The sequence below is a fragment of the Melospiza melodia genome, chromosome 4 (assembly GCF_035770615.1).
Source record: "Melospiza melodia melodia isolate bMelMel2 chromosome 4, bMelMel2.pri, whole genome shotgun sequence".
Taxonomy (NCBI): domain Eukaryota; kingdom Metazoa; phylum Chordata; class Aves; order Passeriformes; family Passerellidae; genus Melospiza; species Melospiza melodia.
In genome coordinates, this window is record NC_086197.1 from 83,982,534 (window position 1) to 84,003,400 (window position 20,867).

At 39.6% G+C, this 20,867-nt stretch overlaps 1 protein-coding gene across 6 annotated transcripts in view; it reads left to right on the forward strand.

The window, feature by feature from the left end:
* PLXNB2 (plexin B2) overlaps nucleotides 1–20,867 on the forward strand; it is a 252,000-nt gene that overhangs the window by 168,178 nt on the left and 62,955 nt on the right. For 5 of the 6 annotated variants that reach the window (XM_063155404.1, XM_063155401.1, XM_063155403.1 and 2 more), the window contains 9 exons: nucleotides 4,234–5,347; nucleotides 7,035–7,217; nucleotides 8,383–8,505; nucleotides 12,245–12,345; nucleotides 14,438–14,564; nucleotides 16,002–16,152; nucleotides 18,673–18,787; nucleotides 19,472–19,574; nucleotides 20,050–20,151. In XM_063155404.1, coding sequence (XP_063011474.1) covers nucleotides 4,247–5,347; nucleotides 7,035–7,217; nucleotides 8,383–8,505; nucleotides 12,245–12,345; nucleotides 14,438–14,564; nucleotides 16,002–16,152; nucleotides 18,673–18,787; nucleotides 19,472–19,574; nucleotides 20,050–20,151 — 2,106 coding nt within the window. In that variant the 5' untranslated portion in view covers nucleotides 4,234–4,246. Of the gene's footprint in view, nucleotides 1–4,233; nucleotides 5,348–6,814; nucleotides 6,938–7,034; nucleotides 7,218–8,382; nucleotides 8,506–12,244; nucleotides 12,346–14,437; nucleotides 14,565–16,001; nucleotides 16,153–18,672; nucleotides 18,788–19,471; nucleotides 19,575–20,049; nucleotides 20,152–20,867 lie in introns of those variants that run through there. The other variant, XM_063155406.1, reaches the window with a different exon arrangement.

The following is a 20,867-nucleotide window of genomic DNA, read 5'->3' on the forward strand; positions in this document are numbered from 1 at the left end:
GCAATTTTTATGTCTTTTTTATCAATTTTTTTTCCAATTTAAGTGTCTTGTACATCTTTTAGAGTCCTTCTGATTAAGGGAAAGGTTGCTGGGAGAACCACAGTTTTCTGCATCTCTTGCCATTAAAGCATATCTGTACCTGCCTTGCTTGGCAAAAGTGCTTGTCTCTCAACCAGAATTTCAAGTAATAAAATTTTGTCTGGATGAGAGGATGTAGCAGGGCTTAATTAAGTATCTGTGTGATTAGTAAGAAATACTCTGCAAAAAACCCCAGAAGCTAAAATGGTGAGATTATTCCTTCAGTGAAGATCTTCTTGTCTGTTGTTTTTTGGGAAAAACACTTGTTTTAGTTCTCTGTTATTCCAGTTTCAGACAAAATTTGGTATTCTTTCACTTCAGCTGAAGCAAATGTAAGAAATTAATTAGCATAAAGCTAAAGATATATCAAAGGCTAAGGTGATGGGGAATGGCTGGAAGGTTGAAGGTTCCTGTGGTCAGGCACAGCAGATGATTTTACACTCAAGAAGAACACCTGCCAAGTCCACGTCAGTGTGGTGCTAGTGCTAGTTCTTAGGGTTGTTTATAATAATGTGAAGTCAATTTGAAGCTCACTGTGCTGGTAGATTACAGATGCTCCTTTTTCTGCATTCCTTTTGAAGAAGTGGGTGTTATTTAAGGTTATTGGTCTTTCATGAGTAGAAAGATACAAAGTTATGGGTACTTGCTTTAAAATTGATGTCTGTGAGGCAGAGCTCTGGTAGCTGTGTGATTACCAACACCGTGTCACTTTTATGGCAGTTCCCCTGAATGAAGTGTTCTCCTGGGTGCCCTGTGTTTCCTGCACATAAATTCTAGAATTTCATATTTCTTGTAGGAAGCAGTAGAGGGGACAAGAGACTGAATGGAGACAAGACTTTGAGAGAGAAAAAAAAAATAGGTAGGCAAATGCTCTGTTGGTTTTCTTATATCCTGAATCTGCTAAGGGCTAAAAACTAAGTGCAAATTGAGGGTGAAGGGTGTATGGCAGCTCTCAGGACCAGGGCATTAGTTAGAGTAAGCCACCCAGGCCTGTGTGTAAATACAGTGTGTGGTTAAGCCATTGGAGATACATTTCCTGTGCAGAGCATCATGGATTCTGTGCTCCAGCCTGTGCTTCTTGCACCTTTTCTCTTGTATGTCTGCAACTTGTTCATTTGGAACGGAAGTTTTTCACAGCAGGAGACTGCTTCTTGATACATTCCCAGAGCATCTAATTCAGTGCAGCACCTGTGTTAATAGCAGCTCTGGCATTCTTATCACACCAACTGGTCATAGAAGGATTCTTCCAGCTGCTTCTTCCCAATTAAGTTAAAAATAGGTGAAAGTGGCCTGTGGTTGTAGTTCATCTCATTTCATTCTATTTACTTTTTTAATTTTCTTAAGCCTGCTATTTGATAAGTGAAGGAGAGTTTAATTCTGAATCCCTTCATAGTGTATTTAATTTTTGTTTACTATTTGCTTTGGAGAGAGTCTGGAAAGTGAAACTAATAATGATAGAGAATGATGAACTGAACTGTTACCTTGCATAGAGATCAGAGCTGGTCTGATGGGGGTTGGCATGACACAGGAGTGGCAGGGAGTAAATAACAAAAACAAGAAAATAAACAAACAAAGATAAGGCATTATTAATGGAGAGTGCATGTAGTTCTGAATCATTTAAGTCAAAAATTTTATAAGTAAACAAGGCAGAAAATAGCAGAGAGGAAGCATTACCCATTTTTATACACAGAATTAATTACTTCTCTAAGAGACTGGTTCAGACGTGCAAAATGTACATTTTATTAAGTTCTGGTTCTGGCACAGACCAGCAAGGCTCTTCGTTCTCCTGGAACAAAGGCAGGAGTATTGCAAATGCAGCCTTTGTGTCCTGGGTGCCACCAATGGACAAAATGGGTTTTTTCAATCCCCTGAAATACAGGAACGTGGAGGGGAACTGAGTACTGAAATTAAGGTACAATGAATTATTTTCCATTCATTTAAGGCACTTTTTGTAAGTAGAGCTATTTATGGGGGTTTCTTTGACTGAGAGAAGAGAATATAATAATCTAAAAATAATTACCTTGTGAGAAAAGCAGGAACAAATTAATCTCAATTCTGCATTTGATCGTTGTACAATAGGTAATAGAGTGATAAAAATGGTGTGAAAAAACACTGCAGTAGCGTGTCAAGCTGTTTTTTATTCCATTGCAGGTAACTGTAAGGGATAATATTTGAAACTAGATGACAAGTATTATCACATATCATTTAGCAATGGAGAAGTGAGATAGGATCAAAGCTGGAAAATTGAAGTCCTTGGGAACAGTAAGAAAAGAGAAGAATTCAGAAGAACTCTGGGTTCCTTAGAGCTGGTCAACTGTTGTTGTAAAGAGATCCAACACTTCATTACATTGCAAAGCATGTGCTGAAGTCTGTGTGTCTGGAGAACAGGTTATAAGTCTTAGCCTTTTCTTGGTCACTGTCATAGGAACTCAATCTATCATTAGAAGGTCCAGCTTGTGCTGCTGGTGATGGACTCTCTTGTCTCTGGCATTATTTTATAGCTAGTACTAATGGTACATGATAGGAACTTCAGCAAAACAAGCTTGAAGTTAGTGTTTTATTATCCTGAGTTACACATAGTAGATTTTTGGGGATATAGAGTTTAGTTCACTCTGATTTTAGGGCAGTTGTTCTCACCATTGCACACGCATTTTCTCCATAGAGGAGCAAAACACCCTCAAATGCTGGAGGACAGGCATTGTCTTTATGCATTGCTGCAGTGCTGTGGTGGTTTGGGAAGCTCACAGATGACTTATGCTCACAACAAAAGCCCTTCCTTCCCTGTTCAGACTTTTACATTCAGGTTGTTAATATTTAGTCCTGGTTATCCAGTATAAGTGATGATTCAGCCATTCTCTTTCATATCCCACCAGACTCTATTGCTCTTGCCAAAACGGACTAAGTGATAAAGGAGGATGGTTCCTTTATTGTTATTTTTTTAAAGTTTTATTTTTTCAGTTTCTGGTTTTGGCATTTCATGTTCTTTTCTTCATCCTATAAGACTGTTGCCTGTTAGATTGCTTTATTAAATGGTTCTCTTGTCTTTTCAGTGTTTTTAATAGTTTCCTTTCTATTTAGACTCCAGATATTTTCAGATTTAACTTGAAATTCCCTGTAAATTTATAGGTTCTTTCCTCATCAGATTAAAGAATCCCATGGCTGACTTTGAAAATGAAAATATGGTGGATTATATTTGATCTTCCTCCAAACAGTGTTCATCTTTTCCCCCTAACATCAATGTGTCCAAGCATGCCACCTTTTATTTTCTGCTCTCAGAACTAAACACTTTGAGAAAACATTAACAAAATGTTCAGGCCTCAGGAAGTCAGATGAGACTCCTCATTTAACTCTTCAGATTAGAACTAGAACCCTTCTTACAAGTTTCAGAAGGTTTTTCTAATTCCAACAGCGAGGCAATCTGCTTGGGAACTAACAATTCTGAAAGGGTTTTTTTAAGAAAAAAGGTAACAGAATCATAATCCCAAAAAGTTTTTACGTGTTGTTCTTAAAACAGATTTGAAACTATTAAGTTGCAGTGCTCTAGTGAATTAAAGTGTTGGAGCTTAATGCATACCAACAGTAAAAGGCAATGTTGCGTGTTAAGGGATCTACCATCTTCTGGCTTCACAATGATGAAGGATTAGTGTAATGCCTTCTCAAAAAGCACCCAGATCCAGGTGCAGGGGAAGGTTTTTTACTTTCTGGGGAAATCCCACAATACAAAATGTTTCCAACACTTTTATGTAAATTCCCCCCACACCTCTAAAGGGGGAGCTTCCTGAAACAGGGATTCTCCAAATTATTTTTAAAACCTCAGCAGTAAATAATTGGCACAGTATGATACTGTCTGGACAAGCATTTTGTCACTCCATGTTGTTTCAAACTGTCTGTTCTCATTGTGCTTTAGCACAATCATATAATCAGTGTAATTGGTTATATGACCATCGTTTAGACATATGACCTTGTTAAATCCTTCCCCAACAGATTAAATTGCTGGGCAATTTACAGGATTTGAGGCTTTCCATAATCTTCATGCTGTCTACACGTGCACAAGGATAAGTGAATTTAAGTAATGAAAAACTTCCACATTTCTCAGTTTTGTATAAATTTTATTTTTCTATATTTTTCATGTCATTATTTTCTTTCCCTTTTTAGGTACTACATAGAAATGGCTTTATGGATCTGGCCACTGACCATCTTGAGCTGTTTTTGCATCACCTTATCCAGAAATGAGGAACTGAAATTTTTTCAGAGTGCTACAGAGCTGAATCATCTAACAGTGGATAATGACACTGGGATAATCTATTTGGGGGTGGTAAATGCGCTGTATCAGCTTACAGAAAACCTGGAAGTAATCAGATCTGTAGAAACAGGTCCAAGAAAGGACAACAAAAAATGCACACCTCCCATTGATGAAAATCAATGTAAAGAGGCCGTACTGACTGACAATTACAACAAATTGCTGTTGCTGAACAAGGTGGATAATACAACTGTGGTATGTGGAAGCCTTTTCAAGGGAATCTGTGCCATCAGAGATCTACAAAACATCAGCGATGAGAAGTACTACGTGGACAGCAGTGGAGAAAAGTCCTTTGTGGCCAGCAACGATGAGAATGTATCCACTGTGGGACTGATCACTTCCTTGAATAACGACCGGGTGCTGTTTGTTGGGAAAGGGAATGGACCAAATGACAATGGCATCATAATCAGCACTCGGCAGCTTTATGCCAGGGACGGGAAAGACATTTTTGAAATGTATACAGACTCAGCAGCTGTTAAGTCAGCTTATCACTCATCAAGCACACAGCAATTTGTGGCAGTTTTTGAGGATAAAAATTATGTTTATTTTATTTTTAATCAGCAAGAGAAACAACCTGTCAACAACCGCACACTGATTGCACGTCTGTGCAAGGACGATGCCCATTATTATTCCTACTTTGAAATGGACTTGGGTTGCAAAGATGATGATGATGGTGCCTATGACCACTGTCATTCTGCTTACGTCACTACCCCTGGAAAAGAACTGGCTGAGAGCATGGCTCAGCAGGGACAACCTGCAGATACTCCCTCAGATGACAAAGTTCTTCTTGCGCTCTTCAGCAAAGTAAACAAAGATGACGGCTCTCTAAAATCTGCCATGTGTGTGTTTTCCTTGCGGCAGATCAATGAAAAGATGGAAAAAAACCGGAATGATTGCTACACTAAAAAGAATACCAGCTCATTTTACAAACTTTTTTCAGCAGAAAACCCGTGTGCATTACATGGACTGGTAATATGAATACTATTAATATTACTTTTAGAATCAGTGTTAATGTTTGTAGAAAATATACAACTACATGTTTTAGGGTGGCTTTGAGCTAAACTGTATTGATGACTGAAAACTCAATAGATGAATTCACGATAGAAATGAAATGTGGGGGTGTTGTGGACCAGGTTAAGTAAGAAGTGACAAAATTTTGAGTGTCTTAAAAAGGATTTGATGTTTTCTCAAAGATAAGTGTTGCTTTTCTAAATGCATTTTTTTTTAAAGGGCTCCTTTTGGTATAGGAGTTATTGAGTCAAATGCAGGGATTTTTTACATCCATGATCAGCTTTGGGGTAATCACTGTAGACAATTGTAGTTTCAGTCAGTGTATTTACAATGCTCTTAAATAGTATTAAGATTCTTTTAAATGGTATCTATAATTCAGCATTTTTTCTCACTTGTATTTGTATCGTTAGACAACTGAAATACCCAGATTTTCTGTATTCAGGTACTGTTCATGTTTTGGTGTGGCTCAAAATACTTGTATAGCATGACAGCCATCTTTTTATGGCCTGTCATTACCTTGACTATAAGGTTTTTGAAGAGTACTGTTACAACCATTCAGTTACTGTTCTTCAATCTATGGCTGTATCTAAGAGGCAGTTTTGAGCATTTCTGTTGGCTTTATGATTGTTTTGCCCACATCACTGTATTCCCAAGCCCCACTTGTGCATGCCACTCATTCATTACTGCAGCCAACCCTAAAATGGGTTGAGAAATTGAATCATCTTAAAAATAACTCAGCTTTTAAGAGGATGTCTTAATATCTCAGCCTAAGCAAGGTACACACTTGCTTAAGCAGCTGTTTGAGCACAACTTGTGAAGTGGTGTGCTATAGTGCAGGGAGAGGAGTGAACAGCTGGAGAGGGAGAGAAGAGATGGGGCATAGGAATACCTTTTTTGGTAGTGACCCATAATTCTTCATCTTGTGAGACTGAAGCCATCTCCCACACAGTAAGTCACTAGTGCTGATGAGTCAGTTACACATTTTGCTTCAAACCACCAGTGTTACTTGCTGCAGTACCCTGCATATGGGGTGAGCATCAAACACAGAAATCCTGAATGTGACGAGTGGCCGTGGCTCCTGACAAAAATAAGATGTGGATTTCAGATCAGAAACATGGTTTTGTTTCCAAATATAGCAGAAAAGGCAAGGTGTGAATGAACTTCCTTCTGGTAGCTCCTGCTGCCGCTCAGGATTAAAGCGTAGTGAAGAGGGAGTGTTTTGAAGTTCATGAGACTGTTGCCAGGGAGTTGCTATTTTATGGATTGCAGCAAAGTAAGAAACAAAATAGCAATTAAAATAGCAGTCTTCAAGGCAAAGTTGGTTAAACCAGTCTCTATGACATGTTCATTATAATTAAACCAACTGGTTAATTTTTAAACCGCTGCTATTATGAAACAGAAAAAAACATTCTCTCCCTGTGTCTCCCGGAAAGTGAAAGCATGGAAGCAGTTCTCCATTAGCCGGCTGCTGTCGGATTACTGCATTTTGGCTGGGGGCAAATGCCTAGACAATCCATTTCTCTCTTCCTACTCTTCAGTGTCTGAGGGGTATTATATTGTCTAGTAATAGGGCTGCTCTTCACTCTCAGCTAGGAATTAGTGATCTGCATGTTTAACATCACTCTGTATTGCTGTTCCTTATTAGAACGCAAGCAAAAACTTCCCCTGTGGCTCCGAGCACCTGCCGTACCTCTTGGGCAGCAGGAACGGCGTTGTGGAGAGGCCGGTGCTGCAGAAGGAGGGGATGAACCTCACGGCCGTCACCGTGGCCGTGGAGAACGGGCACACCGTGGCCTTTCTGGGAACGTCGGATGGGAAAATCCTGAAGGTAACCAACTGGGTTGGGAGACTGGAAGGTGTATATATAAAAGGTTATGAAAGTCAAAATGGGATTTACAAGATCTCATACTAGGAGCAAATTCTCATGGGGCTTGTTTTTTTTTCATCTCAAAGGAAAGATGCATTATTTCCAATGTACCTCAGCTATGTGATACTCAGATTGAATTAGCATTGCCTGAATGACACTTTTCCTGAAGGATTACATACCTACTGAGAGCTTTATATAAACAGCCTTAGGTAATCTAACAGCTTTAGCCTTATCTCTATTCAAGCTCACACTGGTTTAAGAGCAACTTTTCATTTTGTAGTCATTCTAGCCATTCAGTGAATAGAAGTGGCAATAAAAAGCCCAAGCTGAAGCTCTGATAAATTCTGATTGTGTGGCACTCAAGGCTTCACATGTTTGTGGTGTTAAAATTTCAAGACTGCAACACCAAACACCTTCTTTTGCTTGAAGGAGAGTAATGGCCATGTCCAGCCTTAAACTTAGCACTGCCAAGTCCCACCAAACCACATGGAAATTCATATGGATGTGGTGCTTAGATGCATGATTTAGTGGTGGACATGGTGATGCTAGTTTAGTGGTTGGATTCTGTGGTCTTGGAGGTATTTTCCAACCTTAGTGATTCTGTGGGTCTATGTCCCTAAGTCACACACCTCTATCTCTTTTAAATATCTTCAGGGATGGTGATTAACCAGTTGCCTGGGCAGCCTGTTATAATGGTCAACAAACCTTCCTGTGAAGAAGTATTTCCCAATCTGAACCTCCCTGGTGCAAATTGAGGCCTTTCCCTCTTCCCCTCTTGCTTGCTTATTGTGAGAAAAGACCACCCCCACCTCACTGCAACCTCCTTTTTGGTAGTTGTAGAGAGTGTGTAGGTCTCCTCTGAGCCTCTGTTTCACCAGACGGAACACCCTACGCTGCTCCTCTTCAGACATGTCCTCCAGACCCTTCACCGGCTCTATTGCCCTGCTCTCAATACTCTCCAGCACCTCAATGTCTTTCTTGAAGATTTGCCTTCGTCCTCCTTTTGTTCTTAATTCATTTTTAGAAACATTTTTAATGTATTTTACAGCAGTAGCCAGATATAATGATAATTGTGGGGAAAAGGCAACATTAACCACCATTTTTTTTTCTTCCTTCCACAAAATAGGTGTTCCTGTCATCCACTGCAGCTGAGTACAGCTCTCTTACTATCGAACCAAACAAGCCTGTAAAGAAGGACCTGGTCCTTGATCAAACCCAGGAAAATCTGTATGTGATGACCACAGACAAGGTAATGTGTCCTGCTTGCATTAAGGACCCGTCCCTCTTTCACTTTCTCTGCAACTTAACCTGAGATGTATACATTTTCCAGTTGTTCCTGGAAATTGCCCTATTTGGTGGGACTCCCCTTACTCTGTGTGTATGAAGACCTCTCTCAAGTCTAAGCTGATGGACTTGTTGTGACTCAGAGAACTGTAATGTCCTCTAATGATGCTTAGCAACAGGGAATAATGGGAAGTGAGATCCCCTCTGGAGCTGTCACACAGGCTCTGTGGGAGGGATGGAGTGGAGATGTTTGGCACCAGCACGCCTTAGGGTCAGGCAGCCCCAGTGCTCAGTGTGGGATGTGTGGGTACCAGTGGGTGCTGTGGCTGCCATCAGATCCTTTCAAGGGCACCTCAGGACTTGGGATGCTCTCCTGATGTGCTCTCACTGACACGTCTGTAAAGCCACCAGTGGTTTTTGTGAGTCCTAGTGTCAAAAACTAAGAAGCAATGGAGACAATTATATATTTGGGAAACACTTTCATTCAACCTTCTGCTAGAACTGGGTACAGTAGGAAAAGTTCAAGTTCACTAGGAAGGGCATGGGCCTTCTCTCCTGGGCCCCTTCTTTTTGCTGTGAGGTGAAGGCACAATGGAGGTCTGTAAAAAATGGGAGCAAAAAAAGCAAGTAGGAAATGAGAGGGATGCCAGATTCTCCTCCATCCCCAGGGGTAGTCCTCTTCTGACACTTCTCTTTGTGGAGGCTGGAGCTGCCAGCCTCAAACACTTTGTTCAGCAGCTTTCCAGGACAAGGTGGGTGACGGGCTGTGACCATCTGCAGCCCTGCCAGTGGCGTGGAATGCAACATGGAAATGCTCTGCACCACTAACACAGGGAGAATGAGGGGACTCAAAGAGAATGAAAGGAGAATATTTGGGAAGACAGTGCAAGAAAAATATTTTCTGGCTGTTTTTTAAAGGGATTAATATCAATTCCTGCTGCAGGAATGTTATAGCCTAGCTGAAGGTTTTTAGGCTAGAAACAACATTGGAAAAATGCCAGAAAAACAACTAGAAAAGCATTTAATAATATGACGGTGTGAGAGAGAGGTTACTATTTTCTTTCTTTTCGAGTAGTTTTTACTTCTCATTTGGCTTCTGTTCGGATTTGGAACACAGCTCCAAGCTTCAACATTGTCCACAAAACTCTGGGTGGCCTGTCCCCCCATTTGACAAGCTGGCACATTATTTAAAAGTCCCAAGGTCTGCACCAGGCTACTGTGTGTACTGCTGAGCAATGCAAGGGAGAGCAGCAGCACTGAAGGAAGACAAGCTTTCTGATGACAGTCAGCTTAAAATGGTAGAATTTAGAAAGACAGCAGACAACTTTTTTTCTGAGAAAACCTGCAAAAAAAAAAAATCAATCGCTACAAAACATTTAAATTTAGAATGCAGTAAATTTCTGCTGAAGAAAGGATTTTACTTAAATCTTTTCCAAGTAGCTCTCGTAGACACTGCAGTTTCTGAATAATGTGAATAATAGTTTTCTTTTACAAAATCTGTTTAGCTTAAATATGAATAGTTAAAGTTGTGAGCTCTGTAATGGCATTGCATTACTGTCATTTCCAGGAGTTAATTACAGTGAGCAGTCCCACCCACTTTTAGAAGCAGATAGACAGGAGGAGAATGGAGGCCTTTGGAGCTGGGAGAAATAAGGTGACATAAGCAAGGGGGGAAGAATAAGAGATGAAATATGTACTTCTGGGTTAGGCATGGCTGTGGGTTGTGGGAATAGAGATATCAGAATCCTGATTTGTGTGTTTTAATGGTTAAAGGTAAACAATAAAGAACAACTGGCTGCACTGACAGGCATGCATGCTGCTGAGCTACCTGGCAGATGCAGACTGCCCCAACATTCAGAAATTAATTGCTTGGGCTCTGTGAGCACTTGAACGAAGTGGAAGTAGTGATGTGGTAGGTGATAACTTCTTTAAAAAGAAATCAGAGAAACACAGAAATCAGGGAAAAACAATATAGAGGTTAAGATCCATAGTGAGAATCAAGTTCTTCCTTTCCTGTTTCACCTTTCTCCCTTCTTTTCTCCCAGCTTCTGTTGTGGTGCCAAGAGCAGTGGGGGGTTTTGAGCAAATGCTTTCAGCAGTCAGTCCCCTCTGCTCCTAAAGTTTAAACAGAAAGCAGGAGAAACCCCTTGCACCTTCTTGTGGGACTTGGAAAGGAGCTTAGCACCTCTGTGCTGCTCATGCTGGTTCATTCCAAGTGTACATCACCAGTAGGATCCCAGATTCCTTAAGGTACTTAATGTATTTGGAGGAAAGCAGTCACTGTGGTAGTCACTTACCATGATCAAGCTTGTTTGCTTGTTTTACTTTTTAGCACTTTTTGATTTAGAGGGCCAACTTGCAAACCTCTAAAATTAATTTATTTGCATTTTGTAATTGGCTGTTAAAGGAGCTGTTTTTTTGAGTTTGGTTTCGGTTTGATGAGGGTTTTTTTGTCATTAAGGTCACACAAAACTTGCAGAGACAGCAATCTCTAGGGCTTGTTTATGCCTGCCAGAACGGTGAAACAAATATTTTGTCAAATAAAAAAAAATCATTGACTGAATATTACTTATGGGTACCAGTTAGTGAATGACTGCCAGTGACGCAGCTCCAGTTAGCTAAAAAGAAGAGAATGCTGAAAAGGTAAACCCCTTTATTAATAAATGCAAGAAAATTGCACAATATTGACATTTTCCTTAACTGAGTCATTTTCTTTAACTCTCTGAATATGAAGAAAAGGCCAAACTCAGATTGTCAAAGTAACTTTGTAATTGCCAGTGAGATGAGACTAGCATTATTTTAAAATGAGACTATAAAGCCTACATCTCAGAGTTTCTGTTTCTATACTTTTTGTGCTCTTTAAAAGTAAAATGTAGTCATAAACTGGAAGATGTATGTCCTGTTTTCCTCTTGCATCATTGCAGCAGCATAGCTAAAAGGAATGGCTCTTCTTTCTGTGAGCCAAAGAAAATGTTGTTTATTCTCCACACTAAAGGAAATCAAAACTAGAAGCTGTATATTTACTGGGGGAATGAGACATGAGAACTGATGATGTTCTTTCCCCTGCTGCTTCCTGTCATAATTATTTCCATTTTATTTCGTGAATGTGTTCCATGGTGGAAGGTTATGCACGGAGAAGTGCAGTAACCCAAAACACCCTGGCTCTCTCACGCTTGCAGATTTTCTGAAATGCCTTCTGGCTGGAAGTGCATTTCCAAACAATTTCACCTCCATGGTAGTGATAGGGAGAGGAGAATATTCTCTTTAAAAAATTATCTAGTCAGTACCAAGTTAGTCTTTTGAAAGTATCCACCCTGCAGTAGCTGCTTCTTGAATTCAGAGCATCACTGATGCAGTTTCTATCCTGAGGTGCAGATTTCCACAAGTAATATAACTGGAGGAACCAAAAAGCTCAATTTTTGTAAACCTTGCTCATAATTCTTGATTATAACAATGTCCTACATTACTTTGAAGACAGATTAGATAATACTGCAGTGGGGAAAAAAAGCAGGAAAAAGTATGTGAATTTAGACTTTGTTAAAGGGGAAAAGAAAATATGTATAATATACTTAATATACTCAGGCTGAGCTCTGAGTATAATACAGCTGCCACAGGGAATGAGGCTGTACAGCTAAGTCCACAAATGTTTCCAGCTCCTTGTGCCACCTTCAGTTGATAGGTTTGCCTTGCTCTTGGTTTTCCAGGTGTACCGATTGCCCGTGCAGGACTGCCACAAGTACTCGGACTGTGAGAAGTGTGCCCAGGCGAGGGATCCCTACTGCGGCTGGTGTGTGCGGGAGGGCAGGTGAGTGCAGCCACTGCAGCTGCTCCAGCCCTGCCCTGTGCCCTGGGGACTGCTGGGCATGCTGATCCCAGCCCTTGGTACTCACCCTTGTGCTCCTGGCAGTCATTTCATTTTATCACGCAGACGTTGATATCAATATTCTGTGCGCACAAAAAAGTCCCCGTTGACTTTTTCAGATTTGATTAGTTTGGGAAAATATATACTTTTCTGCTGGTACTGAGAATGATTATACATCTTCTAACTGTATGTTTTATCACTCCTTCAATTGTACAGTCACATGGTCTCCCAGAAAATAAAAATATGCTCCCTATTTCAGATTCAGAAACTACTGCGTGTATTTTAAGTACATTAGTAAAGTGTAAAAAAGAACATAAAAGAAAAAAGTGTTCCATGTCTCAAACAGAGTGTATAGTTCAAATGCTGGTTTTACATAATCATCTATCAAGACGTGTAGCTACAGGGAACCCTCACCTGCCTGTAGGAGAGAAGAAAGTGACATTTTGCTGACTATCTGCAGAGGTTCACTGAATGAATATTCAAGCACATGTAAACTAGGACAGCACTGAACAGCCCTGGAATGTCTCTTCTTTACACTCTGCATTGATTAGAGTGCCGAGAGGGAAGAGCAGTCCTGCAGTTCTCTTTTTGACTACTAAGTTAATTAACCCCTTGGCATGAGTGGTTGGGAATTCGTGATTCTAACTTCTTGCTGTTGGAACAAAGAGGCTGTTTAATTATAATATGCAGATGAATTTCAGGCTTCTAGTTTCCAGCCTGAAAATGTGAACTATCGCATTAGGTTACCTATCAGCCTGATGTAGCATAATGTAGAGCACTGCAGAGAAACTTCTGTGGTGTGTGCAGGTTTATGTAATATGCTGTAACTCCTCCAGCCTGGGGTTTCAGTTGCTGTGGATGAAACCTGAGAATTTGGAATGTAACCTCAAACTCCTCCTGGGCTGCTGGGAGTTGAAGGCTTTGGCGTATATCATAAAAAAGGCAATTTTCCTTAGATTTCCCTTCAGGTTTCTGATATGACCACTGACCTCAATATCTCAAAATATTAATGGTTTCTGAGAACAGGCAAACATGAATTTTCACATTTGCTAATATTATTTCCAAAGGGGAGAAAAAAGTGCTTCATTCTAAGTTTCAGTTCTGTCTCATGATTACACACACCACTTAGTAGTGTGTTTAGGGATGTATTATGTGAATGTTTACTCTGTATGTAAATGATTTGTTTAAAAGAGGTTTGACAGTGCTGTGCAACGGCTGCGCTGCATTATAGCCCCTGATGAGTTAATAGTCAACTTTCTGCTACAGCAGACAGAGATACTCCAGCATTTTCTTTTACACTTTGCACAGAATGGAAAGAATACCCATGAGACTGCCCCCACCTCAACAAGCTTTTGTAGCCCCATGCAGCTTCTGTACTGCAGCATTTCTTCCTGTACTTGAGCTGGGAAAATCTTCTGGTGTTTTTGGTGGGGCTGCACAACTGCTATTGTCTTCCACAACTGTGACACTGCCTTGGCAGAAAGAGGTTTTAAATACTGGCAGTTGTTAATGAAAACATTCCCTACAAAATAACATTTGCAGCAATTGGGTTACACAGAAGTTATCCACAAGCTTGTATGCTCCCAGCAATACTTCTCTGTTGCATCTTGCTCTCTTGAGTGCTGTGTCTTATTAGTGGCAACACATAGGTATCTCCCATTTGACCTGCAGGAAAAAACAGTCTGTGCCCTCTCATTCAGGATGTTGTTACATATTGCAATGAAGATTATCAGCTTGATTTCAGATGGCTCCTCTGCCCCATGGTTCCTATGCTGTCACTGCCTGGATTTGGGTTGTCTGATTCAGGGTGCTGTCTAAAATAGTGTAGGCACTTGCTCTTGACATGTCAAACCATCATTGTAATTGCACCACTAATTCTGTTAAAAAATTTCTAACCCCACTAGTCAATATTAAAGCAAATTTGTAGTCATCTTGTGTTGCAATGTCAGTCTCTAATTGTGAAATTGTTGCATAATTCAGAGAAAGAAGAATCCAGCTATAATACTGCCTTGGGTTTTGTTCCTTTTTTTTTCAGGTGCACAAAGAAGGCAGACTGTGGTACAGCTGATAAGGAGAACCACTGGCTGTGGAGTCCAAGTGGCACATGTGTGACTATCATTAGTGCAGACCCTCTAAATATGAGTCGCAGAGCTCCTGCTAAGGTATAACAGGATGATGATTTCCATAAATATTCTTGAAGCACGCTGATGTGACTACCAGAAAGATGAATATCTGATTTCTTTATGCACAGTGGAGACTAGGAATAGGAGTCTGTTTGGGTGTCTCAGTCTCTGTCATTTCTCACAGTGCTCTTTCTTGCCTGCTGCTCTTGCAGGTTGAGTTTCTGACCTGTGTAAACCAAAGTGATGCACTGGTATGGATGATAAAGCACTTACACTTACCTGAATATTATGAAAGTGTTGCACAGTGTTGTATAACCCATAAAAAGTAATTGGTAGGGGAGATTTCATGCTGCCCTTTCAGCTTACTTGGGCATGAACTTAGGTAAGCAGTGAAGCCATAAGCTGTTGCTTTAAAATCAGCAGTGAATTTGCCTACACAGCAGATGCATGGAGAAGGTAAATTCAGCATGCAAAATTACTCTATGGCAACAAAACTATAAAACTGAGTTTTTGGAGTGTGGTCAGGGTGTCATAGCTTGCTGTAATTCCAAATGGGGCATGCCAGTGCAGACTGAGTGCTTCCTGGGGGTGTTCAGCAAGTAAAATCAATAAAATGGCTTTAAATTCCTCTTAATCAGAAATAAAGAAACTTTCTTTCAAGTCACTTCAATCCCACTTCTAAATTATGTAAACAGCATTGTGTTAAGGCCATTTCTATGCTGAATAAAAATATTAGTAGAGAATAACTGCTTTCAGTGAGAAAGGGATAATTGTCTTTTCTACTGGCAATACAAAATGGAAAGTTAGACTGTGTAATTAACACACTTGAAACATTAAGTCAAGAACAAGATCCCAAATTTCAACTTAATTTTCTCTTTCCTTGTTATGTTTTCCCATCTTATTTAGTTTTTTTTAGTTTCTCAAATGCTTTCTTTCTCTGAGGAAGATAAGATCTCATCACCATTCACAAATCCTTTCTCAGTATTGGATTTTTTGCATTTCCATGGAGTCTTGAGGAAGGCGCTTTTTTGTTTATCCCTTTCAAACTCCACCATTTCCAGCCTATCCAGCTCTGTTTTCATTATTCACTAAGAACACCTAAGGTTAATGTAATATTAATTAATTTTGTCAGAGTTTAAGTGTTAACCACTCTGTTTACTGTTGCTAAACTGGATGCTGAGGACAAGAATAAAAGGTTTTGGGTGTGTCTGTACAGACAATTTTGTTCTGGTCTAATGCATTGACAGGACAAGAGGTTTATGTATCAGTCTGATTCAACAAAGACCCAGCCTCAAAAGACTGGTAGGGGTTTAAGGAGAAAAGATTAATAGATGGGAAGAAGTAAAAATTGAAAAGGAGAGCCATGTTCTGTCATGCTAGCTAAAATATCACCTTTGAAATTGAAATTTTCCAAGTCTTACTGGGTCTTGGCTCATTTGTTCCAAATATTTTACCGCTTTAAAATTTTATTTCCAGGTGGAACTGACTGTAAGTCCCATGCCAACTTTGACTGAGAGTGACAAGGTTTGCTGTACCTTTGGTGAAACAGTGCATTCTGCTCAATTGAAAGATGGGGTTATTATCTGTGATCCCCCTGATATAATTCCTCCAACACCAAAACATCAAGGTAAAGAAATATTGCTACCCTACATGGATAATAAGAGAAAAGAACTAGACTGTTGTTTCCAATGTTATGCTCTTATATGAGGTGCCTACAAAATGGGGTTTTTTCCCCTTCCAGTCCTTTTCCCCAAATAATCTGTTGCTGAACTCTCAGTTTGCTCAAACTTTTTCTGTTGATATATTTACAAGCTGTAGCATTCCCAGTGTTTCTGCTGGGAACCTGAAACAGTAGCTCGGGAGAGACAGAGACATGGAGTCAGAGAGATGTTATTGTGTCCCAAACAAACAAAACCCAGTTACCTAGTCTAAGCCTAAGCACTCTGTCTTGTGGGGAGAGAAGGGATTTCTACCTGCTTCAGCTATGAAGGAATTCGTGTCTGACTTCTTAGTTTTGCTCTGGTCAACAATACTTCGGTGGCTTTTTTCTGGTTCATGTTACAAGCCTATCCTTCCTAGCATCCAGCCCTCTGCCTCTTCTTCTGTGTGTCCTGCAACCTCTGCAGCAGTAAGCCTGATGGAAAAATACTTCATCATATAATTAAAGACTGCACCATTGTTCTGAAGCACTGATTATAGGCCTGAGGTCTGTTGCCAGCCATAATTCTGTGCAGTTTCCTAGACAGTGCTTTGTTCATGCCATGGTTCATACATCTTGATGCATAAACACATGGAATGAAACTCATTACACAACACTGTTTATTATGTATCAAGTTTAAAAATCTGAAGAGAAATAACAAGCAAAAAACATGTGCTCTTGCAGCTTGCAGACATACCCCTGAGGATAAGTCTTTTATATGCATTTTAACAGTCATGAACTGTCAAAGTGGTACTTGGAAGCACTTTTTAAGATAAGTTTCAATTCTCTTAAGGCTGAAACAGGTAAAAATCTAATTTTAGTTGCAAGGAGAGTAATTACATTAAAATCTCATTATTGAATTTTAAACTAGCTGGAGTATATTGTGGTATATCAGATTCTGCTAAGTGTTAAAGCAGCGCACTGTTATTTAAGGCCAATTCACATTCCCTAAATATTTTGTAAAGCAGGACACAAAGCAATGGGCTTGATAAATGTGATATCTGGATATTGTCCAGCACTAAATGTAAGACTAGAAGTCTGTCAGAGAAGGCATTAGAATGAACAAGTAATCTAGAAATAATATGACTCTCTGAGTTGGTTGCACATCTGAAAGGATATTCAAAAGCAATATTAGGGTGCTCAGAAACTCAGCAGACACCAGGAGAAGGCAGGCAGCTACAAGTATTCACAGAACCACAGAATTTTTAGGGGCAGAAGGGACCTGGGGAGGTTACCTAGTGTAATCCCCCTGTTAAAGCAGGTTTACCTGAAGCAGATTGCACAGCATCTCCTCCAGGTGGCTTTTGAATGTCTCCAGAGAAGCAGGCTTCACAACCTCTCTGGGCAGCCTTTTGCAGTGCTCTGTCACCCTCAAAGTAAAGATGTTTGTCTTCCTATTCAGATAGACCTCCTGTGTCTCAATTTGTTGTTCCTTGCTCTGTCTGAACAGTCTGGCCCCATTCTTTTGACACCTGCCCTTAAGATATTTGTGTGCATGGTATTTGTGTATTCCTGGCAGTCCTGAGACATCCAGTTACTGTTAAGAAGCCCTGTTGATGTTGGACAAGTCTGGGTTGTGGTTGGTTGGTTGGTTGGTTGGTTCCAAAAGGAATTTCTAGGAAGGATGCCTTTTCCCAGTCCTGTTGTTAGGAAATCCCCTGTCACTGCTGTGAGTCTGAAATATTCGAGGGGACCCAGTGCAGGCAGAGGTAACTCCCAGCCAAGCAGCTGATGGTCTTCCAAGAACCTGCTCAAGGAAAGCAGAGTTTGAAGTTGCTCAATAGCTTGTGAAATAGCTTGTCATAAGGGCTTAATGATTTCTGCAAAAGGTATTTCAAACAGTTTCACTCTTTAGTAATAATCCAGACAAGAAGTACATTTGTGGAGAAATGGTGTATGGCAAGCTGAAGCTCACAAATGCCTGTGGTAACTGTTGCAGGCACTGTTGGGCATTAACCACAAAGAGCACTTGCTTGAATTCACGTAACATTTTTAATTCACAAATGAAAGGAGTAATTTTACATGCAGACATACTCATATTTAAGAAAATGTTTTATTTAAAATTACTGTTCTTGTGCCAGTTTTTGTCTGTGTTCAATTATGTCTTTAATCAGTTTTCCTTGTTCTTCTAGACTCTTTTAAAGTCTAGCATGATAATAGCACCACTGAAAAACACTTCCATAAAACAAAACTATTCTTTTAATATTCTTCTCCCCTTTTTTCTCTCTCTGTTTTTCTTCTGAGAATCATGCACTGAAAATTTTTGCAAAGCTTAAAAAGACAAAACAGAACTTACAGATTTTAAGTCATGAGATTGAGAGTGTTAACAGTATAGTTAAATATTTGCTTATGTCCTGTAAATTAATAAAACTGTTATCATTGTATCATTCAGCTCAAGAGCTGAAGAATTCAACAACCATTTGGATAATTTTTTTTCTTTTGTGACAGATCATGTTTCAGTTCCACTTCAGTTAACCTTTGAAAAGAACAAGATTTTTTTTGCATCACATACTTACCCTTTCTATGACTGCGAAGAAGCAATGAATCTTATTGAAAATCAGCCGTGAGTATTTCAGCTTCTTAAATGTTTAGATCCTGTAGCTTGGTGTGTTAGGTAACTGGCACCTGAATTACTCAATCATTTCATAATTAAGCCTTTGGCACTCAAAATTTGCCGGTGTCCAAATCCTTTTTCTTACATTTTAATGGAGTTTAAAAATGGTTGAAGGGCACCTGGTGAACCAGCAATATAAAGCATGGAATAGCAATATTCATGGCACATATAGTTAAGGCCAGTTCATTGTGTTGCCATTTCTGGAGCTGCTAATGTGTCTGCAGGTGAGCAATGTGGACAATTGTGTGCCTGCTTGTTCCCTGTAATGATGATAGTTTGGTGTTTTGGATTGCAGTGCCTTCAGATAGGGCAGGTGCAGCCAGCCCAAAGCCTTTGTTCATCCCTATGTATGAAGGTTGATCAGAATCACCTCCAGTCCTCTCAGGCTTGATCTCAAAGTTTTTGCAAATGCTCTGATTTTCTGATCCCTGCTCAAATATTTATTTAAGGGATAAAATAGCTTTTGGGGGTTCTTGTGAACTGTTCTTGTGAAGTTTTGATCTTAATATAGTAAGGACACTCTAACAGACTGATTTACCCTCTGTGAATATATATGGAATTTCGTTTACTTTTCTTGGTAGTGGGGGCAAAAAAGCCTGACAATTTGTCATGACTACCGTGTTATATTTGTAGATGCTATTCCTGTGCAAGCAATAGATGGAATTGCCAGTGGGACTGGAAGAGACATATCTGTGAAGAGTCCTCTTCAGTACAAGATGTGATTAAACAAAATATGGTAATGTTTAAAAATAACATTGTTAGGTTTTTTATTAGAACACTTCAATATTTTGTTTGCTGGATCTCTCATATCAGTTGGTTGAATTAGAGATTTGAAAATGATTCTAAAGTTAACTCCAGAAGTGTAAGGTGATTTTTTTTTTAGTGACAGTGCGGGGGTGGGAATTTAAGGGTGTGATTGAGGCGGGGCAGTGAGACTGAATAACTCCTGAAAGGATATTTCTGTGCCTTTTACTATTTTGCTTCAATGGGAGGAACGAGATTTCAAGGCAGGGAGAGATAATCACCCACAGCTTTGACATATGCTGCAGTCATTTTTAGCATGTCTAATTTGAAAGGGTGTAATCAAATCTGTCACTGTATTTTAAGCATGAAGTTCTTCAGAACAATCATTGTATTGTCCAAAGGCCATTGGAGCTTGTTGTGATAAGATTTTTTATTTGTAATAACATATAAAATGTATCTCTCCCCAGGAAGGAGAATGCCCACAGTTTCTAAACCCTGACCCTTCAATAATACCTATGGAGTACCAAACAACTGTGTATTTTGCGGGAAAACATCTAGATTATTATCAGGTAAGCAGATTAATTCAATGCTAGCTGTCATTTGAATGCCTCTTAAACTGCATCCACACCCCTAAACTAAAGCATTGGTTCATGTGCCTTGGAGATCCTGCTTGTAATTTAAAGAAAGAAAAGGGCTGCGTTCAAGTTTGATAAAATATTGGTTACTGTGGTAGAGTCATTGCCAAGAGAGAATCAGAGCTAATAATCCTAACTATTAAAATGGAGGGGGCATTTTAAAGAATGTAGACTGGACCTATTGAAACACTGGACAATTATTTTTCATGTAATGAAATGAGAGGAGCTGTAGGAATTGTGAATGTTTCACATCTTTTTCTAATTAAATACTTGATGTTTTTGTTGCTATTGTTCTAGAATGACATCACTCTGTGTGCTTAATTTTTTTAAAGTTTTTGCCTTCCAAACACAAAAATGCACTCAGACATTAAATATTTCTTAGTTTGGATAACATCATCTTTCACTTTTGTGTGTGTGTGTGTGTGTGACCATCAAACCTGAAGATCAGGTATTTTCTCACCCATAGCAAAGGCTTCTCTTTCTTAGTACTTGCTTCCAGAAAATAAATTACGAAGTCTCTAAGTCAGTTAGACCCCAGGGTTTTAATTGTGTTATAGTCTAGACAATGCATAAAATGTTATTTGTTAGTGGGATGAAAATGAAGCTTTAAAACCATTTTTAGGTGATAGCTCAAGTATTGTTATCAGTTT